We start from the raw sequence: 26,719 nt of genomic DNA, 5'->3' as shown, positions 1-26,719 counted from the left end.
AAAAAAGAAAAAAAAACATTAGTGCTCCGGAAAGCATGCCAGAGTATGAATAGCTATAAACCACTCAGTGGGCAAGCATTACCAGTCAGCTAATGGTGCGGGGTCCTGTAACACAAGCCCCTGACCATCAATGCCCACCCATGTGGGGCTTTATTGCTTAGATACCCTTCAACTAGCAACAGTTACTTTTTCCTAGGTGAATATAGGCAGGGTGGTCCTACTGTCGCAATCATTTCAATTCTCTGCCAAAAATACCTAGTGCAGAAATCAAAGCTGGCTCTGGTGGACACCGGTATTCATAATGTAAAGCAATGTTTCTCCAATTCATTTTCTCTGCCCAACAGCAGCTATGCTAGCCATGGTTTAATTCTTGTGAAAGGCTTGGGGGACTCGTCATCAGGTAGTGTAATCTTGAGCATTGATCATTAAATGGAGGCAAGCTCCCATATGCCATTGCTCCCGATTTGATGGTTTTAAATGTCGTTTTTCCGCTTTCACTCATTTGTAATGTAATTTCGCAAGTGCCTTCTAGTTTGATCTATATTTCTGTATTAAGTATTTTGGATAGTTTTAATAAAGTTACTCACTGTAGTGACTACCTTACTCCTAGTCCATAGTCCCCTTTTTTCCATACTTATGCGACATTCCTCCGCCCTGTGGAATGGGACCGGAGCACTTTGTAAAAAAAACATCACATTTTTCAAAAATCTGTCCTTCCTCCATTTTTACGTGGGGTACCACACGTGGCCGTAACCCTGCCCTTCTTAGCTCCGCCCAGCGCATCGCCCATCAGTCCTTTCGCCAGGTCTATGACCTTTAAGCAATAACAAGAAACTTTTTAGAGGGGACGGCGGGCGGGCGTATGGAGGAAAGGGGACTATGGACTAGGAGTAAGGAACTTTATAATACTCCTACGCCCCGTCCCCTTTCCTCCATACTTATTGGAGATTCCCCAAGCACTCCTCACAGGAATTACAGGTGGATGGAAACTCCTTGCTGAAACGGGTTCCTAAGCACAGCTTGACAGAGCTGAGCATCAGCCCTGGAGCTCAGGTCCTGACAGTAATGCTTACAAAAAGCCGATGGGGAGTCCCGCGTAGCTGCTTTTGCAATGGTCTCCCAGGGAACATATTTTTGGAAGGCAACGGTAGCCGCCACACAGGACGGAGGAACATCCCATAAGTATGAAGCAAAGGGGACGGCACGTTGGAGTATGATAATTACAAAACATTTCTTGGTCACTGTGCAGCATTCTCATTTTAAGATGATCCCGATTAGGGAGCCGTGTATTGTAGCAAGTAATCCCCCCCCTTTGAACATTTTTGCTCCAGGTTAACAAAGACCAGAATAATGCCCATATTCTCCCCATTCCACAATTAAAATGACGCCAAGGCTACATCTCTGATATCAGGCCAGCAGTAAAGCTTGCAACATTTGTCACAGCCTGATGGGCACAGCAGACACCAGACAGTGATAAAGGTATTTTGCTCCATCTACTCCAGTCTTACATTGAATAAGCCCTTTCATATCATGCTGTATTGGATAGAATTGAAAAGGAACAAGTTACTTACCTGTAGCGCGAGTTCTCCAGAATGGGCATCTTTCATGGGTTCATTTGCTCATGAATACGAATACACAGCAGTATATGCATAGACAACCAATGGGAGGTTGTATAGCTCTACAAAAGCAATGGTACTCCCCTCTGGAACACTCACCACAAACAAATAGGTTGCACAGCACTGCTTGTGCAACACAGGCAACCTCCCTGCAATCCCAGTCAACAGTAAAATATCATGAAAGTGTGAGTAGGCCCTCCCCTGCAATGAAGAAGACATCCCCCAGGCACCTCAATTGAGGGTACCTGCTGGCAAACTGGGCGCACTTCGAGGTGGCGGCTGTGGCGAATAGGTCCAACTGCGGCTGGCCCCATTTTGAGAAAAGAAGAACTTGTCCTTGATGGAGTTCCTATTCGTGCAGTATCAGAGTCCTGTGCTGAGGGAATCCGCAGTGGTGGTGTTGAGCCCAGCCAGATGACCTGGTGGAGTATGGCATGGACTCTCTCCTCCGAGGGAGTCGCCAGACATTGTAGTGTGTCTAGCCATGAGGCCAGGAACACAGCATTCGTAGACTGAGCTATGCATGACTTTGGAAAGTTGATGGAAAATCCAAGAGAAGTTAGGCATTGGATGGTCTCTGCAGTGTGCTCCAGGGCTAGCAGTTGTGGGGTGGGCCAGTCGTCTATGTAGGGGTAGACTTAAATACCTGCTCGGCGGTGATCGGCAGCCACCGGAGCTAGGCATTTTGTGAACTCTTGGTGTCGATTTTAGGCCAAAGGGGGGAGCTTTGAACTGGTAATGCTTGCCTTGCACCACAAAACGAAGGAAGCACTTGTGCTTCTGGTGTATGGGCATGTGGAAGTCGGCATCCTCCAAGTTCAGAGAGGAGAGGAAGTCTCCCTGTGCCAGCTGGCTGAGAACATGCTGTAGCGTGACGATGCAGAACATTTGCAATTTGAGGAACTTGTTGCGCTGCCTAAGGTCGAGGATGGGTCTCCACCCAACAGACTTCTATCTCACCAGGAAGTATCTGGAGTGCACTCCAGAGGACAGGAGGAGCAGTGGTATGGCTTCTATAGTCCATTTTTAAGCAGGGACCGAATTTCCTTTAAAAAGGAGGGGCAGATGTTGTTCCTTTTTCTTTATTGGTAAGGGCATTTGCCCAGAAATTCGAGGGTGTGACCCTGTTCAACAATCATAAGCACCCACTTGTCGCAGATGTTGCGTCAATGTTTGACAAACTGCGATAACCGGCCTCTCAGTGGGTTGCTGAAGTGGGGACCCATGAACCTCGGCTTCGTCTCTGCGTACCCTTGTACGCCTACGATCTCCCCCGGTATGCCTCCTACGAAGCGGTGCGAGACAGGTGGCGATATGATGGCCAATAATCTCTAGTGGTTCTTGAAAATCTTCTCTTCCCAGAACGAAAGGGATGCCTCTGTTGCAGGGTCCCAAGGGAGAGGCCAGTGTCCGTGTCGGTCTTGATTGCTTGAAGGGTCTCATCGACCTTTTTACCCAAGAGGTTGGAGCCGTCAAGGAGCAGGTTGATGACCTTAGACTGGACTTCAGAGGGAAAATTGGTGGCCTTCCACCACCCCTGGTCTCTCAGAACAGCCCCATTTCCCATCTGGCGGAAGCCTGTGTCTGCAATATCCAAGGCCACGGTGATGGCGTGATCGGATGCTTCTTCTCCCCCATGCAGCAAGGCTAAAGCCTCACCCCTCTTATCGTCGGGTAGGAAATCCAAGATATAACCCATTTTACACCACAATTCCCAGTCGTATCTGTAAAAAAGAAGGGCCAAGGAATGTGCAGCCTTTATTCTAATATCAGCAGTGGTAATCACTCACTTTCTAAAAGCATACAGCTGCTTTCCCTTCTTATCAAGGGGAACCATGGATTGGATGGGGAAGAAGGGTTAGCGGGTCTCTTCCTTGCTGTAGCCGAGACCACAGAGTCCAGAGATGGCTCCGTGCAAAGACGCTTGGGTGTGGTCTCTGGAACTTTATATTTCTTTTCCAGGCAATCCTTCAGTGGAGGCGAAAAAGGATTCCTCGTGACCAGTTAACCATTCTCCCAGATGTCATCTAGAACAGGGATGAATAGCACTGCTTTTCTGAAGGCTTCACGCCTCTGGAATAGGAAACCTTTTTTCTGTTCCTCCGGGACGAGGTGGCATAGCTTCACCGCTGGTGTTAACAGTGTGTGCAAAGAACCTATTGAGTCTGACAGAGAACTTGTGGAGGGTAGCACAAGGGCTTCTGCATCCACTGGTACTAGGTCATCGTAATCATCAGTAGCAGCATGCGTACCCTGGGACGTGTCCGGATTGGTATCTGTGTCAGTGAGGGCAGCCACTGGAACTAGCAAATGAGGTGCTGGTCGTGGAGGGGGCGGAAGCTGGGAGATTACATCTTCCTGTGAGGGCAGTGCTGGAGAGCTCCTAGTAGGGGCACCTTGAGGGACTCTAAGAGGTAGGCGGTGCTGTAATTCCATCACCAAGGTTTGCAAAGTGGACAAGATGTCCAATGACAAATCTCTGGGTGCTGATGGTTTCCCGCAGGGACTGTAGGCACAGCAGTGGGAGCATAGGAGGAACTAGTGGAGGCACCGGTTGACGTGGTGCCGGTCAAGTGGCACAGCGAGTAGAGCGCTCGCTTTGACATCCGTGCAGAGCTTGCGAATGCAGTTTCGAATCCCGGCAGCGCCAAACTCAGCCTTTCATCCTTCCGAGGTCGATAAAGGAGCACCACACACCGTGGGTAATAAGCAGCGCTCAGATACCTGAGGGTTTGTAGCGCTATATAAATGCGAAATTATTATTATTAATTTTTAAATTATTATTATAATAGGGTCAGGTCCCTCGTCTATCTCTTGCCAATAAGAAAATAAAGCCTCCAGAGGCTCATCCTCCAACATGCTACCCTATTGTAGCATTTGGGCAGATGGTGTCTAGCAGTGGCCATATGCACCATAGAAAACACATTGGTTTTGCCTTTGATGGTCGAGGCAAAAAAAATAAAAAATAAATAAACATGCTGGAAGCACGTCCCTCTCCATATTCCCACCTTTAGCAACGAAAGCAATCACCAGAGCTTGTGTTGTCATTGTGGGGGGCTGGCATGAGAGGCAACGCAACCCTGGACACAATGGTCATAAATGTGGACGAGATGGTGGACGATTCAATCGTGGACAGCGCAGACGTGGCAGATTTGTCGCTGGGAGTGTCGTCGACAAAGAAGATGGCCGAGACGATTTGTACTTGTGGCTTGTCGACATGAAGACTCGTCGACTATATTGTCGATGTCGTGGATGTCAACGGATAAGTTTTGTCAGAAGATGATCTTGTCGTGGCTGTGGTGATCGTGGATGCCGTTATCGTGGACAGAGCTGTCGACAGAAGGGCAGTCAAGGTGTGAGACCTATGCCCATGTCCGCTTTTAGGTTTCGTCCCCAGGAAAGTGTCCTTGTGAGACCATGACCTCTTCGCAGAGGGAGTTTTTTTTCTATAGATCTGATGATCCTGGCAGAGGCAGGACTTCGTACTGAGGCGGAGTCAGACGCTCTGGCACCCTCCTCCATCCAAGTCACCACCCTTCTATGATGATCCTTCTGTGTCTTCGTGAGAAGGACTGGCAAATGGACCGGGCATACACATCGTGGTCTGGGTACAGGCAAGAGAGACATTTTTCAAGTCAATCGTCCACAAAATTCTTCCTGAAGTGACACTTAGAGCAGGGCCTGAAAATGCTTGCCTTGCTGCCGTCTGACAGACGTGTGCAAGAGGCCTTAAAGTCGAGTAGAGGGCCTCTTGCAGTGAGAAGACCATCCGATGTCCTGATCTTCACTGGCAACAGATCCCCACTACCAGCAGTCACAAATGAGACCGATGAAGAAAAAAGGTTGAAGATTACAAATAAATGAAAAAAGTCAATATTTCGAGGAGCGAAACACAAGGACTCCTAACACATGAACATGCAGTAAAATTCTGGAGGATGGACACCAGGGGTGGAGCTAAGGAGGACGAATGCCATTGGCTGAGGCAGTATGATCCAAAGTGATCGCAATAGGCGATATAAGTGACAAGCGGTTTAAGCTTTGAAGCTAAACTGTTTTAATATTACTGAGGATTCCCAGCCTAACGACAGGGAATATTCATGGGCATGTGTATCCATGAAAGAACGCATGCTGCGGAATGGTTGGAAACATCAAGGCAGTGTGAGAAATGTACCCAAAGTTAGCAGGGATGAAAATCAGCCAGCACGCACAATGATCCGAAATGTTTAAAAAAAATAAAATCAGGGGGTTAAAAGGAGCCCCTGGATATCAGGCATCAACCAGTAAAAAATATACTTTTTTGGGAGCGTGGAGCTAGTACACAGTGTGCTGCAAATTTAACTTATATGTAAGTTACAACATTTGTATGTTCATTATATCGTGATGGTGTGCATCGACCTCCATGTAGCAGCCCTGCAGTTTTCCAGCAGGGGCACACCAGACAGGAACGCCGTAGTTGCAGCGATCGCTCTGGTCGAATGGGCTCTCAGACGGCCAAGCAACGGTCAGTTTGCCAACTGGTGACAATGGGTGATGTAGCCGGAGAGCCACCAGGAAATGGAGGCCTTGGAGAGGGCCTTCCCATGGTTCACAGGGCCAAAGTTCACAAAAAGTTGCGACGTCTTCTGAAAACTCTTCTTGCGGTCCACATAGGACTTCAGCGCTCTAGCCACATCCAGCGAGTGCAAAGTCCTCTCAGCCGGCGACGAAGGTGTTGGGAAGAATAGAGGTAACACCAAGGGCTCGTTTGGATGAAAGTCCGACGGCACCTTGGGCATGAAGGAGGGCTGCGTCCGCAGCACCACCCTCGTCTCATTGGAATGCCAAATAAGTTGGTATACAAGAGAGGGCTTGGATCTCTCCCACTCATCGTGCGGAGGCGATGGCCACAAGAAAAGCTGTTTTCCATGACAAAAACTTCAGTGGCGCCAAATGCATAGGCTCGAACGGGGGACCCATGAGCCTAGTAAGCACCACATTGAGCTCCCATGCCGGGGGGAACGAGCAAAATAGTCCTTTGACAAACTCCTTGACGAAACGATGCAACCATAAGGATGATCGTCCAGGAGATCTGGTGTAGTGGGAAATCGCCGCCAGAAGAACTTTGATGGAAGCATGGGCCAGTCCTGCCTCAGCCGACAACAAATACGGGAGCACTTGCGGAGCAGTGACTCGTAGAGGGTCGATCTTCTGAGTACGGCACCAAACAGCAAATCTCTTCCACTTCTGCCCGTAGCATTTGAGAGTAGATGAAGCTCTGGCCTTGGCGAGCACATCCTTACAATCCGCTGGGAGATCGTAGCCCCCAAACTCTAGTGGTGCAGAAGCCACGCCTTCAGGTTCAGCGATCCGGGGTCGTGGTGCAGAATCGCGCCTCCTTCCCCAGCAAGAAGATCTGCATCCTCCGGAAGCGTGACTGGAGGGGACGCTGACATGTCCAGAATGTCCGGGTACCAGATCTGTCTCGGTTATGCCAGTGTGACGAGGATCATCCTACACCGGGACCGAGTTGATTTACTAGTCGAAGCAGCAACGGCAACAGAGGCAACGCATACAGAAACAGGCCATCCCAGAGGAAAGAGAATGCGTCTTCCATGCTCCCCGGCTGGGAAAACCTGCTGGCGAACCTCCGGCACTTGGTGTTCGTCGCCGTCGCAAAAAGATCGATCTGGGGATTGCCCCATATGCGGAACAGGTGATCCACTTGGTCCTGCCGAAGTTCCCACTTGTGGCAAGAGCGCAGCTCCGTGCTGAGAGTCAGCGATGGTGTTCTTCACTCCTGCTAGATGAAACGGGATGAGGAACATCCCCCTCAGGTATGGCCCAGTGCCCAAAGGTCCTGCGCCTCTTTGGAGAGCCCCGGGGATCTGTTTCCCCCATGCTTACGGATGTAGAACATTGTGGTGGTGGTGGTGTCCGTGAAGACCCGTACCACCTTGCCCTTGAGGGACGGAAGGAAGGACTTGAGGGCCGAGTAGGGACTTGATGGACCTCACCCGTGCGACTTTCAGGGCCAACAGCCGTTGCATCTTGCTCAAGATGGCCGCGATCCTCTCCTCCGATAGAGATGCCAGGTACGACACTGTTGAGTCGGGCTCCCAGAAACATTGCGTCCTGCGATGGAGTCAAGCATGACTTCGCAAAGTTTATCGAGAACCCCAGGTCTGTCAGGAGTTGAACTGTATTTGTCGTGTGGTCGACTGTGATGTCCTTTGCGATAGCCCGGATGAGCCAGTTGCCACCACTTGGTAAACACTTGTGGCGCCGACTTCAACCCGAAGGGAAGGGCCTTGAACTGGTAATGTTGTCCTTTAACCACAAAGCGTAGGTACTTGCGGTGTCCCTGGTGTATGGGGATGTGAAAATAGGCATCTTCCAAGTCCAGCGATGATAGAAAATCCCCCTCTTCCTGCTGTCCTAGCCCGTGCTGAACTGTCACCATCCGAAACTTTTGGGACTTGATGGACTTGTTCAGACAGCGGAGGTCCAGAATGGGCCTCCAACTGCCGGTCTTCTTTCTGACGAGGAAGTAACGAGAGTACACTCCGGAGCTTCTTCAGGACGAGCTCGATCGCCCCCTTTCTTAACATGCCCGTACCTCCAGCAGCAGCTGAGGGATGTGGTTTTCCTGATGGGCCACTGGTGGTATCCTTGGACACTTCGGTTGGAACTCTAGGGCGTGTCCGTGGGCGAGAGCGTCCAGCACCCAACATTCGGTGGAAATGGTCCTCCACACGCTGACGAAGTTTGCCAGCCAACCTCCCACCGGGGTGCACGGGGGGGGGGGGGGCGACTCCACGGCTGGTTCAATCTCGTTTTGACGTCGAAGCGCCACCTTGGGGGCCTTGGCGACGACGACTTCCACCTCCAGACCTGGCACGACCTGTAGGTCTCCTGGGCCGATGAGCGGGGGGGGGGACTGACGGTAGGACGAGACGCCTCCAAATCCTTTAGAGGAACTCTGGGATTTCCCTCCAGAAGTCCAAAAGGAAGGCAGCCGTTGCTGAAGCGTGCCCAGGGCACGAGCCGTCTCAGTGTCCGCTTTGAAGGCCTGGAGAGACTCGTCCACAGTCTTTCCAAAAAAATTGTCCCCATCGAAGGGCATAACTAACACCTTCGACTGAACATCCGGGCGGAAATTCGTGGCACTCAGCCAGCCTCGCCGAAGGCAAACGCTGTTGCCCATTTGGCGGAATACCGTGTCGGCAATGTCTGTGGCCACTGTAATGGCGTAGTCCGAAGCCACCTTGCCTTCCTTTAGAATCTCCAACGCCTCAGCCTCCTTGTCGTCGGGAAGGAAGTCCAGGAGGGGAGCCATCTTGAACCAAAGTTCCCTGTCGTAACGCGCCACGATGGCGAGGGCGTTAGCAGCCTTGATGGTCGTTGCAGTCGACAAGATCACATTTCCCCCTATGGTATCCAATGTCTTCCCCTCACCGCCCGGAGGGGTGGGGTTGTGGGGGATGCCGCCGACGAGGATGAGCCCGTAGACTACTTCTTGGCCGCCGCCGACGAAACCAGAGTCTGGAGACGGCTGGGACTGTAAATACCTGGGCGCAGAGTCCGGCACCCTGTACTTCATCTCGTAGTGATCCCTCTTCGCCACAGCCAATGAAAGGTTCTTCATGAGGGACAAACCCTTGTCCCAAATGTCATCCAATAATAGGATCAAAAGTACGGACCTCCTCTTCGCCTCCCAGCGCTGGAAAAGGAAACCCTCTTTCTTCTTCTCCTCCTGGACGAGCTGGAACAACTCTGAGGCCCTAGAGATCATGGCGTGGAACGTGCTAATCTAGTCAGGCGGTGAAAATCTTGCCGGCGGAGACAGGAGATCCTCATGCCGCAGTCGTTGTCGTCCATGCCAGTGCCCGTCGTTGCCGTGTCCGGTTCCGTGTCATCCCTCGATGGGGGAGAGGGAGGCGAGGGGTGAAAAGGCAGAGGGGAGGAGAGGGGGACTCTGCTCCTCTTGGGTGGTGGTTCCTCCGATGGCCTCTGAGCCGCGGGCTTTCCGAGCACAGGGTATGCAGCAGATGTAGGCAGTAGAAGCACAGGGATTGTCCATCTTCTGAAAAGACGTTCTGTAGGTTGCAGCCAGGGCAAACCTTGGCTGAGAAGGACTCAGCGCCTCTCCATGTCCACGCGATGTAGGCCTCAAAAAAGCTTCTGGTACCCCCCCACCCCTCAAGAAGAAACTTGATGAAAATCCACCCTTGAGGGGCACTGAAGAATCTGAAAACAGGTCCCCATTCATCGGAAGGTTAATCGGTGTAGCTCGAGGCTCGATTGACCGAAAAAATGGAGTAAAACTCTTAGAAAAAAAATAATTAAAAAAATAAAATCTCAAAACGCAAACCTGAATGTGCGGTAAAAATCTGAAGATGGCTGCCAGAGGAGGGGCTTCGGTAGAGGGCAGTCATTAGCTGGGGGCAGTATTACCCAGAGACCAGTGATTGGTTGTTAGGAGAAAGAGTTCAGAAGTGCAAATGAAACTGATTTTTTTCTTTAATGAGGATTCCCAGCCTGACGACGGGGAATATTCATGAGCATGTGAATCCATGCCAGGAGAACTCCTACTTATGAAAGCTTTATCCCGATTTCTGCTTCAGTTAACTTGCTTGTATATTAAAAATAAATCAATCGGTAAGTGGTAATCGATAAAAGGACATAAAAGAGGGAGGGAATAGAGGATGGGTAAGGCCGTTTTCAGGGGGGCAGGAAAGGTAGTAACATGAAGGTATGCCAAGTTAACTACTTTGCATAGCATTTTAAAATATGAAGCTTTGTTGAAAAACAATAACAGTAAACAATTTTAATTCCACTTCACTGTGTGGGACAAGTATGGTATCAAGAGAGATGACGGACAAGAAAGATATACTTAAACAAAGCTTCATTAATAACCAGGGTGGTGCAACGCCTAACTAACCCTGTGCTATGGTGGGATTTCCCTGCCTAAAGAAATTGAATTAACGTCTGTGTCTACAAGCCCAAAACAAAAAAAGAATCTGTGTCAAAAGCCTATCCTTTCAAACAAATATAAGTGTTCCAATGTAAATGTTGACCGATTGGCAATTTAAGTTCTTCGTCTCAAGATCAATACAGTTCCAATGTAGTATTGTGGCAATAAAGACTGACCATGTTCTGACGTTACCTTCTGCATTTTGACCCAGCAGGTAATAACCAAGGAGCTTCCATTTCCAATTCAGGTGTTAAGCTACTTAAAGAAAAACCCTTTTAGGACAGAACTCCACAGCCACTTTCTTCGTGAATATCTCAAAGCCAACATCCTTCCAGCTGGTCTAATAGTACACAACGAGCCATGCCTTAATACAAGACTAACTTTAGCTACATAGCTACAAAATGTAGCCAAGACCTGATGGTACTCACTATATCAAGTGCACAACGCCTGGGAGCAATTGTTCAAGCAGAACTGGATGCAGCTCAGCAAGCCTTCGTTTATAACACCTTCATTTCTAATGCCCAAGACAAACTCAGGTAAATAACCAAAAATTTGAAGAGTTCAAACTAACTACTGTGACCAAATAAATGAAGAAGCCATCTCGTGACATTCAAGATTTCAAAGCAGAAATAATCTACCTGTATCTTGCGGCAAACTACACTGATAACACCAATCCCGATCACAAGCAATCACGAAATGCAACATAACGCAGAGACACCTTCTCAGATAGTAGCAGACACTCCTCTTGGTCTGATGACTCTTACTTCTCCACAAATTTCTCCCCCCAAATCGTGGATACCTGCTTTTTTAGGCAGAGGCAACCCCAGACCCGCAACTCCAATACCAAATATGGGGACGTTACTAACGCCAACCGAGAACACGGAGGAGGTCGGGCTTCAGACAACCATGGAACCAGTAGGACTTCCAATTCTTAACCTCTTCAATTACACCCTCACACTAGCCGAAACTAATGTCCTATTGAAAGGCCAGACCTTCATCCCTACTAGCGCCACAGATTGATTTCGGACAGAAACTGATGTCAGGAAATTCTACATCCTCCCTAAGATCCACAAAGACTATGCTAACCCCCCCAGGAAGACCTATAGTTTCTCTACGTGGGTCTATTCTAGAACCACTGGGACAGTTTTTGGACTACTCCCTGAAACCTCTGGCAGTGCATTCTGATACTTACATGGCAGGCACTACGGATGTAATTAATGAAAATATAGGACTTGAATTTTGACAACAGGACTGAAGTACGTATTATGTTAGATGTAAAATCCCCCATACTCCAATATCCCTCAAAGGGAGTCCTTGAACATTATGAGAAATTTTCGCAACAAGAGGGAAGGTCACCAAAAGGTCTCCAGTGAGTTCCTAGTTGAGCTCCTAGAGGTCACGCTCACCAAGAATTATTTTCGCTTTAAAAATCTGTACTATATACAAATAAAAGACAGCGATGAAGGCAGCGATTGCCCCAAATTTCGCAACATTGTTCATGTGGTGGTTTGAACAAGCCTACATTCTTATTGACACTAATCCATTCTGAAAAGCGTTAAGACTATACAGACGCTATGTAGACAATGTTATCATCTGGGAAACAAAAGAGGGTGACATCAATATTTTCCTTAATTGGATGAAAGACCAAAATGACAATTTAAAATTCACTATGCATTGTAGCAGTAGTGAAATATCGTTCCTGGATTTACTAATTAATGAAGAAAATGGTTCACTAATAGATCTTTTTCGAAAAAGAGACTGATAGGAACACTATATCGCAATATGACAGCTTTCATGCACAGGCATTAAGAGAAAACCTCCCATATCGGCAATTTTTGAGAGTAAACTGCAAGCGATTGGAGGATTTTATAGTGCAATCGGATTTAATTTCTGAACGCCTTTCAAAAAGGAGGCTACCCTCCTAGATTGTTGAGACAATCCAGGAAAAGAGCTAAAAATCAATCTAGATCGAACCTTTTATATAAGGATGGTAGGCAAAAGAAAAAGACCAATCGTCTGGTGTGCACTATGAACTTCAACTTACATTGGCCCCTTTTGCAGTTGAATGAGCCGCATTTATTGCGTCCTATGTTTGCATTCAAAAAAGGAAAGAATTTGAAAGACTGGCTACTGTCTATCTAGAGCGGACAGGGCCACTAAACCCAAACAAAGGACTTTCACGTCCATGTGGGGTATGACACTTGTAGTTGGACACTCGCCCTGTGGTAGCTGCATTAATTGCGGACTTACATATGCCTGCAGTGCACTTAAAATAAACGGAAAAATGTGGACATTGCGTAGTCAAACAACCTGCAACAGTTCTATCGTTATATATGCAATGATGTGCCCCTTCAATAAGACCAACATAGGGAAAACTTCTAGACCAGTGAAAACACAGATTACTGAACACAGGTAGAAAATAAGAACATTTAGTAGCCCTTCCCCTTTCGTGGTGCATTTTTTGGCTGATCATCATGGTCCAGATGACTTTAAATAGTGGGCATTAGAGATCGGGTGTAGAACAGATGGTCGTAACACCGCAAATAAATTATCCCAGAGAGCACAGTGGTGGATATACCAAACACAATCATATGCAAGGATTGAACAACTAGGAATAATTGAATCGGCTCATATAGCTATACTGAAAAATGTAATTATTTTTCTGTTCTTTTACCTTACCCCTCCCTTCCCGCCCTTTCCCTCACCCTTCCCCTTTTTTCATCCAGAATGGGGGTCTGGCTTTAGACATAAGTATTCGTGGTTATCCATCGGTATCTAATACCTCCCTTAGCAGTTATTGTCATTGGGCCTCATTCCGAGTATGGCGGTAAGGGATAGCGGCCACCGGTAACGAGACCGGTGGCGGTGATCCCTTACCGCCATACTCCGAGTTCCCTTTGCGCCCTCGCCCTTAACGCCTGCTTTGAGCAGGTGTTAAAGTCGAGGGCGCAAAGGGGCCTCCAAGCCAATAACGGTGACCGTAATGAACGGTCACCGTTATTTGCATCTTCCCCATTCCCATTGAGCCCTATGGGGGCTCATTTGGGAATGGGGAAGAGCCTTGGTGAATGGGGAATTACCGCCCCGCCAACCTTGGAATGGGGCGGTAATTCCGCAATCCACCAAGGCGCTGCCGGTCCGGGTACGGCGTCAACCAAGGCGTTAATAGCGCCGTGCTCGGAATGAGGCCCATTGTGCACAGATCTGTGTCTGTTAAAGTGTGGCAGTGCAGTTCCTTTGCTGCTTTTCAAGTTACCTTGAACTACATCATAGGAGACTTTTGCAAGCTGTAGTTCTATTTTAGTCCCATTTGTATGCCTTTCTTCAAAGGAATGTGGGCTAGAAAATGAAAGGGTGTTTCAGCGTCAGACTGTCGCACTCCTCGACGTGTTTACTGACCTCGAGCATGGATGACATGCGGGTAAGTACTGTTCCGGTATTGGTTTGTTTATTTTTAATGCGTACCAAACCCGGAGGTAACAGGGCGCAGCAATAAGAAGATACAAGGCTTACATAGTTACAAGTAATTAACAATATGAGCACATACATGTAGAAGTAGGAGTGCTCCCCAATAGTGGTTATGCAAGAGTTTAAATAATATACAAATCATATATACAGAGAATATACATTACAGTTGCAGAAATTTAATTACAAAAAGGGCAACGACAATTAAAGCAAAAGGAAGAGGAGTACCCATCTTGCAGTCGAGTTGAGTAGGGCAATACATTTTCTTCTAAATTTCAAGTATGGTTGGTCTACTCTCAAGTCATGGGGCAAGGAGTTCCAGAGTTTGGCAACCTTAACAGGAAAACTGTTGCCGCCAATCTTGGTGAGCCTAAATCTTGGAACCACGAGGCAGTTGGCATTACCGCTTCTTATGGGCCTGCTAGAGGTTCTTCTTGTTAGTTTGTCTATTAGATAACTAGGAGCAGCATCATTTAAGGCTTTATAGGTAAAGAAGGCCATTTTTAACTGCATTTTATTGTAGGTGGATAGCCACTTGTATTGGTGTCTAGTTGAGGCAATGTGGACTCTTGTTCATGCCTAGAGCAGCTCTTAGAGCGTTATTTTGCAATATTTGTAATCTCTGAATGATAGCTTTATTGGCACCACTGTAAAGAGCATTACAGTAAACCAGCCTAGATAGAATTAACGCTCTAGCCAGGATTATGCAACTTTCATTTGATGGGAATGGCTTGCCAGCTCTAATCAGCTTACATGTGTAAGCAGTAGTAGAGGCCAAGGATTTCACCTGCTTATCAAATGACATAGTAGAGTCAAGGTAGAAACCCAGGGTTTTTACCTCTTTGGAGACCTTAATGACGTTTCCATCGATGGTGAAAGAGGAGTATTTGTGACCTCATTTGACAATGTTAGCCTGAGTGCCTAGAATGATCAACTCAGTCTTGTCATCATTCAGGCATAGGCCATGTGTGGCCGTCCATGCCTGAATGATGAGGTATACCCTATTCACCAACGGCAAGTCCTTGCAGTGATCCCCAGAAAGTGGGAGGAGAATCTCTGCATCATCCGTGTAGGTGATACCCAGAAGGTCCAGATCATCGAACAAAGGTTTGGTGAATATATTGTATCGGGTAGGGGAAACACAAGAGCCCTGGGGTACCCCACAAAGGATCGGTGAGGGGTCAGCCGCTGCTGAGGGGGAGAACACCCTCATAGTTCTATCGCTCAGGAACGATTCTATCCATTTGGTAGCCTCAGTGGAGAAGTGGGCTGCTGAGTCCAAATATTTTCAGGGGACCCTGTGATCCACCAGGTCAAATGCTGCTGAGAGATCAAGTAATAGGAGCAGTGCTGTGTTCCCTTTATCTCTCAGATCGTCAATCTGTGTCTTTAAATCAATCAGGACAGTTTCTGTCCCAAGTAGGGGACAGAAGCCCGATTGTCTAGTACCTAGTAGTTCGTGTAGCTCAAGATATTTATGAATCTGTGCATGGGCAATTTTGTCAAGTATCTTCAATAAAAATGGTACCGTTGTGATAGATTCACTTATTGCCACCAACTACCGACCTAAGGTTTGCTTCTATGGGAGTGGGAGGACCCAGGATTGCTTTAGGTTAGCAGGGATATTACCAGAAGTCAATGAGGCGTTGACCAGTTTAGATATAAATGGGGAGAGCTCTCTAGCAGCACCTTTTATGATCTGTGCTGGGCAGATATCTCCTTTACAATTAGATGGTTTAAGGGATATTTTTCTACCTCTTGGACAGTTGTTTTAGTAAAGCAGAATTTATTGGTGTAAACAGTGGGTGTGGCATTAAGTGGGTTGGAATGTCTGACTGTGGTAAATTCAGGGAATCTTTCTTTAGTTTTATTTTATTTTGGAGAGTGTTGATTTTGCTGGCTAGTGCCTGTTGAATTTCTGAGCACCAGGTTTTATTTTTGTTGCAAGTGTCAGGAGTAGGAATCGGTGACTCAAGTTCTTTTAGTATGGAAAATAGTTCCTTCATACTAGAGTTAGATTTAGCGATACGTTCATCATGGGAATTCTGTTTAGCCTGGCAAACTTCTTTTTATAAAGCACAGAGGTATTTGTTAGTTTATTTTTATTCTCAATGGAGGGGTAAAGTCTCCAGGTGGTTTCACACGTTCTCTTCAGAAGACAGAGGTCTTTTAGCTGTGGGGTAAACCACTTGTTAAGGTGAGCTTTGGCTTTACTTGCTCTTAGTTTCAATGGAGCAATTCTATCCAATGTGTTGAGCATTATTTTGTCATATTCCTGCACCAAGGTACTCGGGTCGAGATTATTGGGTAAAGCATTTAGAGTAGGAAGGATAGCAGGAATCACTTTCTCTGCAGTAATATTTGTCTGGTTTCTCGTTGAACAAGGTGGAGCCTTTTGTAAGGTCGTCTGCTGGGGTCTGGTGGTTGATAGTGTAAAGGTCACCAGTCAGTGGTCAGTCCAGAGTTGGGGCATGATAGCAGTAATAGTACTTGTACAATTAGTCGGCTATCCAGTCTAGCGTTGTACCCTTTATGTGTGTAGGTTTATTAACTCCTTGCGATAAGCCCAAAGCATTAAGGGTATTGGCTATATCTAGGGCGCACTTGTCCGCCGGATCATCAAATCCTAGGTTAAAGTCTCCTAGCAGCAATAGTTGGGAAGTTGGTTTGAAGTTGGTAGCAAGTATACTATGTAAATCTTCCTCAAATGTACCGAGGGGTCCTGGAGGTCTATATATAAGGTGCATAGTCAGTGATTGGGAGTTATTTAGAGTGAGTTTTGTACTGAGGATTTCACATGATTGCTGCGCTAGTTGTGGGACTAATCTTAATGATGGGCTCACTCTAGAGATGATGGCAATTCCTCCACCTCGGGTACCATCTCTATCTTGCCTGGAATAGTATAGCCATTTGGTATAGCTAGCATTAGCGCAGGTCCTGCGGCGTTATGAAGCCAGGACTCTGTTATAGCGAGGAAGTCCAAGTTATCTTCTGTGATGAGATTAGCTATATCTATAGCGTGGGCCACGAGAGATCTAGCATTAAGAAGTGTTCCCTTAAGGGGTGCCGCCTCTGTTTAAGCTGAAAACTGGGTAGGAGTGATACTTTTAGGGACCCTGTGCTTAGGGTTAGCTGTCCTGGTCTGATTTGCAGTAGTGCCGCGATTGGAGGAGGGAGTAGGCTTGTTAGTAATATTGGATTGCGTACTAAGGTGACAATTAGTGCTCTTATTTGTGGGTGGTTGAGATCTTGTAAGAGGTTTGTGCAATTTGGAAAGTCTGGCACACAGTTTGAAGTTTCTGTTCGTTGTAGGACATGGGATAGTGGAATAATTTCCCAGGACCATATCATAAGAGTGTTTAGGATGAACAGGAATAAGGTTATTGTCGGTTATATTTTCTTGACTATGTAGTACTCTTTCCGGCTTGACTGTCAGGGTTTCAATAGGGTAGTTTGAGGTATTGGTTGCCAGGAATAGTGTCGCCAGCATAGTAAAAGAGGTGAACATGCTGAGGAATGACAATGTGCTCTCTGCGCTAGCAGGTAGAGTGCTGGAGCTAGGTCCATATGTTAGGTGTGGAGCACAATAGGCTAGAATTGGAATTGAAATGTAGGTGTATGTAGTTTAACGTGGCAATGACGTGTGTTCATGCTGAGCAGCATGGAAACTAACAGCATTTATTGCAATGTAGCGCAGCTGCCCTAATGCTAGTTGCAAACAGGTAATGGTGGATTAGCTAGCTTTAGGACGCTTTGCAATAGGCCGGGAAGAAAATTGTTTTTACTATTCTGAAAAAGCAAACACGTATTTTCTAAGTGCTATGAAAGAACGTGACCATAGTTTTTACACTAAGGTAGGGTTTAAATACTGCTACTCCTCTGAATGAGCCAAATTATAAATCACTTCTACACAGAGATGTAGCATTTTTGCAGTGTTTTACCACGTTGAGAGAGAGAGAGATTTATGTCAATATATGTTCTCTGGGATGTCATTGTATGGATGAGAACACACACAAAAAATTGGCTTATCTACTTTGCTTGAAGTACATTTTTGCCTTATTTTAGGGGGTATTTGCTGTCTGCTTATACGAGGAAGACACTAAACCCTTCCAGTTACTAAACGAGAAGTGATCGGATTTTTTAAGATTGGAAACACACAGGTGGTAGGTTTGGTGGTTTCTTTCACGCATGTGACAATATATGCAACAAATAGAAACAGTTCAAGAGGCTGATTTTGTTTTACCTCCTCTTGCTTGTTTCAATCTGCAGGAATTATATATTGCTGTTACCCTTAAAGAGGGAGGAGAGCAACCTGATTGGGCCCCCACTTATGAGCAATGGGTATGATAATTGCTCACAAATTATTATATATAGGAGCTATTATGTGACCTTGATTGGTTTTGTGGACAGTCAGTTCTGCAGTGATTGGGTTTTAACGTTATCTACGTATGTTTATGTTACAGATCCAGTATAATACTTGTGGTGGTGGCTCTAGAAGACTTTTTTATTTTATTTTTTTTAAAGACAGTCTAGTCCTGAGAAAGATAGGCACCAGCACTATTGTAGTTTCGGACGCCGTTTGGTCAAAACTGGGAGAAGGGAAGGTCCATGCGAAGTAAAAAACGAACAAGATGTTTGGGACCTCCTCTAGTAGACAAATGACTGTTTAAATGTGACCCTTTCCATTAAATACATTTTTTTATGTATCAGAAAGAAGTAAAGTACTCTAGGGTCTCAGACGTGTTTTGAAATATCATGAGTTTGGGGAGGGGCGCACAAGGGGGGGGGGGGGAATAGCTTAAGAAGGGTGTTTTGATCCAATCAAAAGCCCTGTTTTGAATTAATGTAAATTTGCGAGACACCACGCTTGCAGTGGTTTTGCCAATTCTTCTGAACCATTGGGCTTAAATCCTTTAAAGACCATGAAATTTCAGAACCTGATATTGACACAGGACTTCAACTACCCCCGCTCTCCCCCATCTACTTTCACGCCTCAAGATAATACTGTGCCCAGGGAGGTTCTCACTTTCGAAAAATGCACCCTGAAAGAATTCAGAAGACACTTCATACTATGAGATTCAATCTATTCAACCCTGAAAGGAGTGCCCTCCGCTCCTTAACTAACATCAAACAGGTCTCCATCAAACCTGCAGATATGGGTAGAGGCATTGTGGTCATGAACCCAGACCAGTACCAACCTTATGGGGATGGACCTTTTGAACAAACCCGGCAGTTCCCAAACTCCGTAAAGACCATACTGCTGACCTTAAAAACACCATTCAAGAAATGACTGGCTATGCACTGCAACGAAATTGGCTACCTGAAAATGAAGCGATGTTCCTTAACAACAAGCAGGGCTCAAATCCATCCTTCTACGCCATGCCCAAAATCCATAAAAACGTGCATAATCCCCCTGGGAGACCGATCGTTGCCAGATGTGGCACTGTTCTAGAACCCATTTGCCAGTAGACAAATTCCTCCAACCCATTAGCCAAAGTACCAGCACATACTTAAAAGATAACACCTCTGGCATTGAACTATTCGAAGGCAAGGCTTTTGACCCCACAACCAACACGTTGGTTACCATGGACATCAAAGCGTTGTGTACTAGCATCCCACAGGATGAACCTATCCAATAGATACATGACTCTTCTACAAACTACGCAATCATTGAAAAGCACCAGTGGAATTTATTGTAGAACTTCTTTCACTGGTCCCTCAAAAAACTTAAGTACCAGGATCCATTTTTTCAGCAGATTCAGGGTACTGCTATGGGATGTGCCTTTGCTCCCAGTCTCGCATTAATTTTCATTGCCATATTTAAAAACAGCTTCATTCTGACTGACACAAATTCATTTAGGCAACGTATTGACACGTGGCGTCGATCTATGGATGACATCATCCTGATCTGGAATGGGCCAACTGAGCTCCTCAATGAGTTTCTCGAATGGCTTAACCAATGTCATGCTAACATCAAATTCACCCCGACAGCTAGCAACCAGGAAATACATTTCCTTGATCTCACTATCAAACACCTACAGAATAAACTTATCCGTACACTATAAAAAAAAAATACTGACTGAAACACAGCTAAATCTTTTGAGCTTTCACCCATGTAGTGTGAAGGAGAGCCTTCCATATGGCCAATTCCTTATGCTCCGACGTAAATGCACTCTCCTGTCAGACTAGGATCAGAATGCTGAGCAGCTAGCAGCCACACTTTGCGCGCAAGGCCACCCTAAAAGAAATGTGTTGCCCACTCACTGAAGCGAGCCCGGTTCACTCCACGAGACACCCTTTTCCAAACTAGACCCAACACCAGACAGGACAAATTGGTCTGTGTGCCAATTTATAGCCCAGAAACTTTTGCATAAAAAAAATTGATTCATAAATTCTGGCATCTTGTGCAACTCAACTTGCCTAATGAACCTCCTCCCATGTTCGCTCTTAAGCGACAGAAAAACGAGAGACCAGCTAGTCCACGCTACGCCCAAAGTTAATAGGTCCACTACAATCAGCTGGCACCTCAGACCACTTCTAGGACATTTTCCATGTGGCACATGCTCCATCTGAACATTTTGCAAAAAAACACAAAAAAACATTTGATGTGGCGGCAAAATGTGGCAACTTCACCGACATACTAATTTTAGGACACCATGTGCCATATATTGTATTCAATGCCCCTGTGGCTTCAGATAAGCTGGGAAGACATCACGACCAGTACACACTAGAATCATTTAACACCGGTCACGTATCAGGTGTGGAACTGCCACAGCCCCTTTGGTGTGCCATTACATGGAGCATGGCCACTCAGCAGATGACAGTTTGGTGGGTGGTTGACACTAAAAAATGCTACCAACTCCCACATCCTTCTGGCAAACAAAGTGGCCAGATGGATGTTCATGCTTAATACCATTGAACATGGCCTCAACGAAGCAACGCTGCTTTGGTAGTGCTCCCCTTTTACCTTGCAGTTTTTACTTCCCCTCGCTCACTTGTCTCGATGCGCTGACCTGGCTCCAGCCATCTTATACCTGGTTACTTTGAGTTCCGACTCAGGTTTCCGTCATGCCACACCATTTCTAATTGGGCTTCCACCTTTGTAAATGCAGCTCACTTTGTTTTTCCTCACCCAACATAGCGCTCATATTAGGCGTTCATTAGTATAGTCCTCGTTTCTATTGTCCTCTTTCACTTTCCTATTCGGGTCCCGCGTGGTCTCTCATGACGTCCTGTGTTTCTTATTTTCAGCCTTGCTGGCTAGCGGGCATCTGGATACCCATTCAGGACGCGTGTACTGAAACCTGACACTCCCTCCAGGCCACATCTTCAGCTAATCCTTTGACGCGGCTGCAGGTCTGTAATGCTTCGCTACTCAACCTTACAGCTCTTATCAGTGCGTTCCACTTAGGGGACCCATGACATATTGCCACAACTCTTCTTGTTCCGGGCATATCTATTAATTTGCCCTTCATTTTTGCTGCTCCCATTGCAGTCCCACTCATCGGGCTGCACGTCCTGTAGCCACCTTGCAAGGAGCATTATTCAGCCTGCAACTCTAGCGTGCCTCGCGGATGCCGGCCACTCCTACTCAAGAGGCTAACATGAGGTACAATTGGCAGTTACACTTGAGGTAGGCTGCATTGCACTTCTTTTCTTCACCTCCTCGTGCCCCATGTTTCAGTTGGTCCAGTCTGTTTTCTCGATCTATTAATCGGTTCTTAGTTTGCCAACCCCAGCCCTTCTCATTTTGTTCCGTTGTATTCCTAGTTGCTGTAGACTGGATATGTATGCAGACACTTGCTGCTATCGGCACAACTGCAGTCAGCGCATTCACATCGAGCACTAGAGGCTGGCGCATAGAGGTAAGCATACCGTCCTCGACATGATGTTCTCACGGATGTACTCTCATTGGTCCATCCATCCTTTCATTTCTTGACAGCATGTTCGGCAGCACCCTCCTTTCTCCAACTCCTCTAGTTGTAGGTGAGCACTTTGTCTTTTCACATGGCTTGCAGTGTACAGAGTCAATTTTCGGGAGAGGTGCGATACTCTCCATCCTCTGGTAACTCATCCCTTTTAGGTTGTATGTGTTATGCTGTACTGGGTCAACAATTTCCTCTGTATGTATGCTAATGTTTCATTAGACTGAGACATTGTTGAAATTGTGCTCTTCAAGGTCCAGTAGTGGTTTTCGGTGCTGAAGAAGGTGGCCTGAACTCATCCATTCCGCCAAAACACCATTATCTTCTCTTGTTACGCTTCAGTCACTTTATACATCATTGCAATTTCCTCTTTTTTGGCGTATGGCATGGACCCTAACCATCACAACTGATTCATTTTGTTGTTGTACATTGTCATTTTTTTGGATCTATGCCTTAACCGACTTGATTCACATTATATTTCAACCAACCTGACATAAGCCTTTGAAATGAATGAATTCAAAGTCAGGTATTTTGCTTTGCAATGTATTTGCCCTGCTTATGAATATTCTATCTGGAATATATTATGTGATTTTCTTTTGTATTCTTGTTTACTATCTGTATGTACATCTTTGACTCATGCTAAGTGTTTTTTGTATTTATTTATTATTTGTATCGTGCACCAAACCCTGGGGTAACTGGGTGCTTGAGAAACTTGGTGGTTACATACAGAGAAGTGCAACACATTCATGTTACAGTCAAATATAAAAAACAGAGAGGGACCCTGGTTACAGGTGGGTCTGGTATGAGATCAACGGCATAAAGTTTGGTATGACAGACAGATGATAAACAGATCATAAGTCATGACAGACAAAAGAGTGGCAAATCATAAATAAGCAGTGGTAAGTTTACGTGGTGAGGTCTCTTAGTGGAGAGACTTCTTTCTCAGCCACTAATTGTTCACGGATGCATTACCCTCTGGCACTTTATCCTTTTACCCTTGTTGAATTAATTTGTATATAGGTTCTCTGTTTTGTACTCTACTTGCACAGATCATGTATATATCTATGGGATAGGTTTTAATACCCAGAGATCGAACCTATGGTGCTCTGCGTCGTCTTGTTTCCAAGGCGAGCACGTTGCCGCTGAGCTATCCTCCCGACAGAGAGAGAGAGAGTGTGTGTGTGTTTGTCAAGTTCCCATTTAGTTTTAATTTACCTTCTGCAGACTCACAAATATAACAGTACACATCACTTGCCGGTCTTGGGATTCCCTCCCCCAAGATGAATATTCTCTAGGTTTTGTTCTCATGTCTCCCTTTCCCAAGATTTACTTGCAACATTTTAATTGTTTCTTCGGCTTACCAGTTTGCAAAAGAGTGTGGGATCTACTTGACCATTCCTTAGATTAACTTTAATGATTCACCTGTTTGCTGCTTTCCAACCTTTAGTGGTTTTTGGTCTAGGCGCAGTTGTCAGACCACACAATCCACCCATCACAAGTCACGCAAACAGCAACCACATGTGTTTCGAGTCTTGATGTTGGAAATGTTTGTACTAGGAAACTTTCTGATCTAGGCTCAGTTGTCAGACAGCATGGTCCGCCCATCACAGGTCACGCAACCATACGTTTCCAAAAGCTGATGCTGAATAGTTCACATGACAATGCTTTAATTTCATTGTATGACTTTCATATCTCTTCTAAAGTGTTTTCTAACCATGGACACGATTTCTACAGACTATTCTTATAGTTGTTAAAAAACTTTGCAGTCTTTTTTAAGTAGCAACTTTGTTATTTAATATATGCAGCAATCACTTGGTTTCATTCTAACCATGCTTTCCTATATTCAACATGCAAGATGTATAGCTTTACGTTGTGTGAGCTCAAATAATGTCTTTCAAACAATTCAATAGATGCAAGTTTTAAGAAAGCAGCTCCTTTCATCAAGTTCAGCATTATGTATTAATTTGGTTCAATTGGACTAGCTGAACAGCCCCTCTGAGCGCCCCGGGGTTCCTAGTCTTTTTGAGAGCCTTACCGGGTTGCAGCTGCTCCTCTTGGCGGCTTCCCCCCCAACATGGGAGAAGCAACTTGCTGGTTCAATGGCTGCTTCCTTCCAGTTATGTCGGCCTTCGTGCTGGGCTCCGCCTCCGCTCCTCAGCAGCTTCTGCTCTCCGCTTTCTTCCACAAAAGTTGCCGGTCCGGCTGGGTAGGACTCCTGGAATCTTCAGCGGGCGCCTTTGCATCACAGGCTCCCACCATCCCCCTCCCCTCAGCACAGCAAACACTTGCTTCTGTTCTCGGTCTGCTCCCGCAACACCTGCATCTCCTACTAGCCATCCTCGACTTCCACATTTTATACTCTCATTAATAATGGGTTGCAGGTGAAACACGGTTTTCCCAATTGCCTGACCTTGTTTAAGCCGATTATTGTGCGATGCCTCGCCTCTCTTCTTCGTCACAGTACCAGAGTGGTGTTGGCAAATGGGAATCTGCATTGCTCCTAGTTTCCTCCTCTTCTTCTCAGTATAGGGGATGATTGAATGAGATTGACAATAGCCCATAAAGGCTAAGGGAGGGGACGGTAGGTCAGTATTAGAAAAGGGAAGGGGGGGGGATACCATGTCTCGCCTTCAGGTACCCTCTCTCCAATCCCTAAGGACCCTCCTCTTGATATGATATTGTGAGAAATTCGACCATCAGCACAGGGCCTTTTGATTTTTTATTTATTTAAAAGAATGACTGATGGGAGATCAACCTCCAGAAAATGTGAAAATATGCTCACTGCACAGCAGAAAAATAGTCATGTACTCTGGAAGGATGTAGCTTTCCAGCGTCGCCCTCCACAGTCATGTGTAGCTGACACCTGACAGCTGTGGGTACATCAAAAGCCTCTGGCCGTGGGCAGCAGGATTAGCATTTCAAGGCACCATGGATTAGCATCTCCATTGTTACACCTTGCTGGTGGCGGCAAATAGTGATGCATGTTAATTAGCAGGCCTCACGGAAGGCCTGGGTACAGGAAGTGACACTGCATTACAAAGAGGTGTTGGTATCTGGTCTGCAATGTGTCAACTTGGTACTAACACCCCTCCTTGGTATGAAAGGGCAGTGAATGTCCTATCTGGAACCACTCCTTTCAGAGCAGGGAAGCATGTGAATTATAGGAGACAAAAGTCTGCCTGCAACCCCCTTCTTCAAGGGAGGCACATATTGTGACCAAGCACTGCATAAGGCTCAGTTAATTAGGGAGACACTTTGATATACAGCAGACAGGAAGATGGGTGGCACTTAGAAGTTATGTTGTCGTCCTTCCCCCGTCTGTTGCCAAGCACCCTGATTCTCACCTGAAGCATCACTGAAGGTTGTTGGTGGGGATCCAGGATTGGTTCATTAAGGTGGGCTTGGACTAACTCAATCACTGGGGCAGTTTGGCTTTAGAGTGCTGAGCCCCTCACTGATGAGATCATCTGAAGACTTTTCAAGGAGTAAGAAGGACCAATTTGGACTTGAGCTGAAGGTACAGTCTACCTTACATCTTCTGCCAGTGAAGGAAGGCCAGGAGTTCCAAGAGGGAAGCAAGATCCCTCCCCTAAACATCTCCCAGGGAACAGAAGGATCCATCCAGCAGGTCCAGAACCGGTACCCAGCCAGCACACAGCATGCCCTGCTAGGCTCTGACCGCAAGCTTCCTAGGTGGGAAGGGCCGGACAGTCTCTGGACAAAGGACATTGGGGTTGCCTGCAAACACCATCCTAAACTTTGGACCGTCCGCCTTGAAAGGACACAAGCCCTGCGAAGAAGCCAAGAGGATTGCATCATCCAGCGTCCATCTTTTTAAAAGGACAATTTCGAGGCAGTCGAGTCCCCGAACCACATATGGCTACACCGCTGACTGTTGTCACGCTGCAGTCGCCAGAGCCGTCGGCGATGCCTCCACCAGCATTCCACATCCGCCAACCAGTACAGAGACCACGATTCTCGGCCCCGAGCCGCCACGTCGGCGTGCCTGCAGACGTCTGTCCAGCCTCGCTTGCCGAACTGCCTGCAGCCGGTTACCCACAGCTGTCTCCTGCCACTAACTGTCTGTAGTAATAAAGTAGATATTTTTAAACAACCTTGACTGGACAGTCCCTTTTATCATTGGGTAATTATTTTATTTTCACTGTGTTGCAACTAACCAACAATCCATGACCTTGCGGAGATTAGCCTGCCGTTCTGTCCACGTTACCAAAATTGGACAAGGTCTTATAATTTACAATCTGTTTGGATCCCAACAAATTTATCAAGTACAAAAACAGTATACATTTCCAGAAAAAAATGCAATAATGGAAACGTGTGCAAAATATGTAGGTGACAAATAAAACATAGGATTGCTTACCAGCACCCGCAACAGGACCTTCTGCCTGCGAAGCTGGTGATCTTGCCCATTTCTTAATGCAGTTAAGATGAAACACATGATAGCAGCTTTGACAACTCCATACAGGGGCCATTACACGAACCACCTCACAGCAAACCATACATTCATATTTCTCTGCAGTCAGCTGTTCTATCAGTGATCCTGAAGGAAAAAACGAAGCCGTTTATCACACATCGCATAATAAAGCAACACTATGCGAGAGAACTTCAGATGCAACGTTCAGCATGTAGCATTTGTACAGGGGAAGGGGGCTCAGCCAATCAGGTGGCTGGAAGAGTGGGCGAGAATACACAATCCCTGCACCCTGTCCCAGCCACCCGAGGCCCTTCCCCAGGTGTGGTCT

The 26,719-nt window shown here is 46.4% G+C and overlaps 1 protein-coding gene across 1 annotated transcript in view; it reads right to left on the bottom strand.

The window, feature by feature from the left end:
* NFX1 (nuclear transcription factor, X-box binding 1) overlaps positions 1–26,719 on the bottom strand; it is a 2,569,209-nt gene that overhangs the window by 2,232,375 nt on the left and 310,115 nt on the right. The window contains exon 3 of the mRNA XM_069620539.1: positions 26,338–26,517. Within this exon, the coding sequence (XP_069476640.1) occupies positions 26,338–26,517 (180 nt within the window). The remainder of the gene's footprint in view (positions 1–26,337; positions 26,518–26,719) is intronic.

This window comes from Ambystoma mexicanum, chromosome 5q (assembly GCF_040938575.1).
Source record: "Ambystoma mexicanum isolate Mex_15411 chromosome 5q, UKY_AmexF1_1, whole genome shotgun sequence".
NCBI lineage: Eukaryota > Metazoa > Chordata > Amphibia > Caudata > Ambystomatidae > Ambystoma > Ambystoma mexicanum.
Note: the sequence above shows the minus strand (reverse complement) of the source record. Positions and strands in the feature narration are given on the sequence as shown.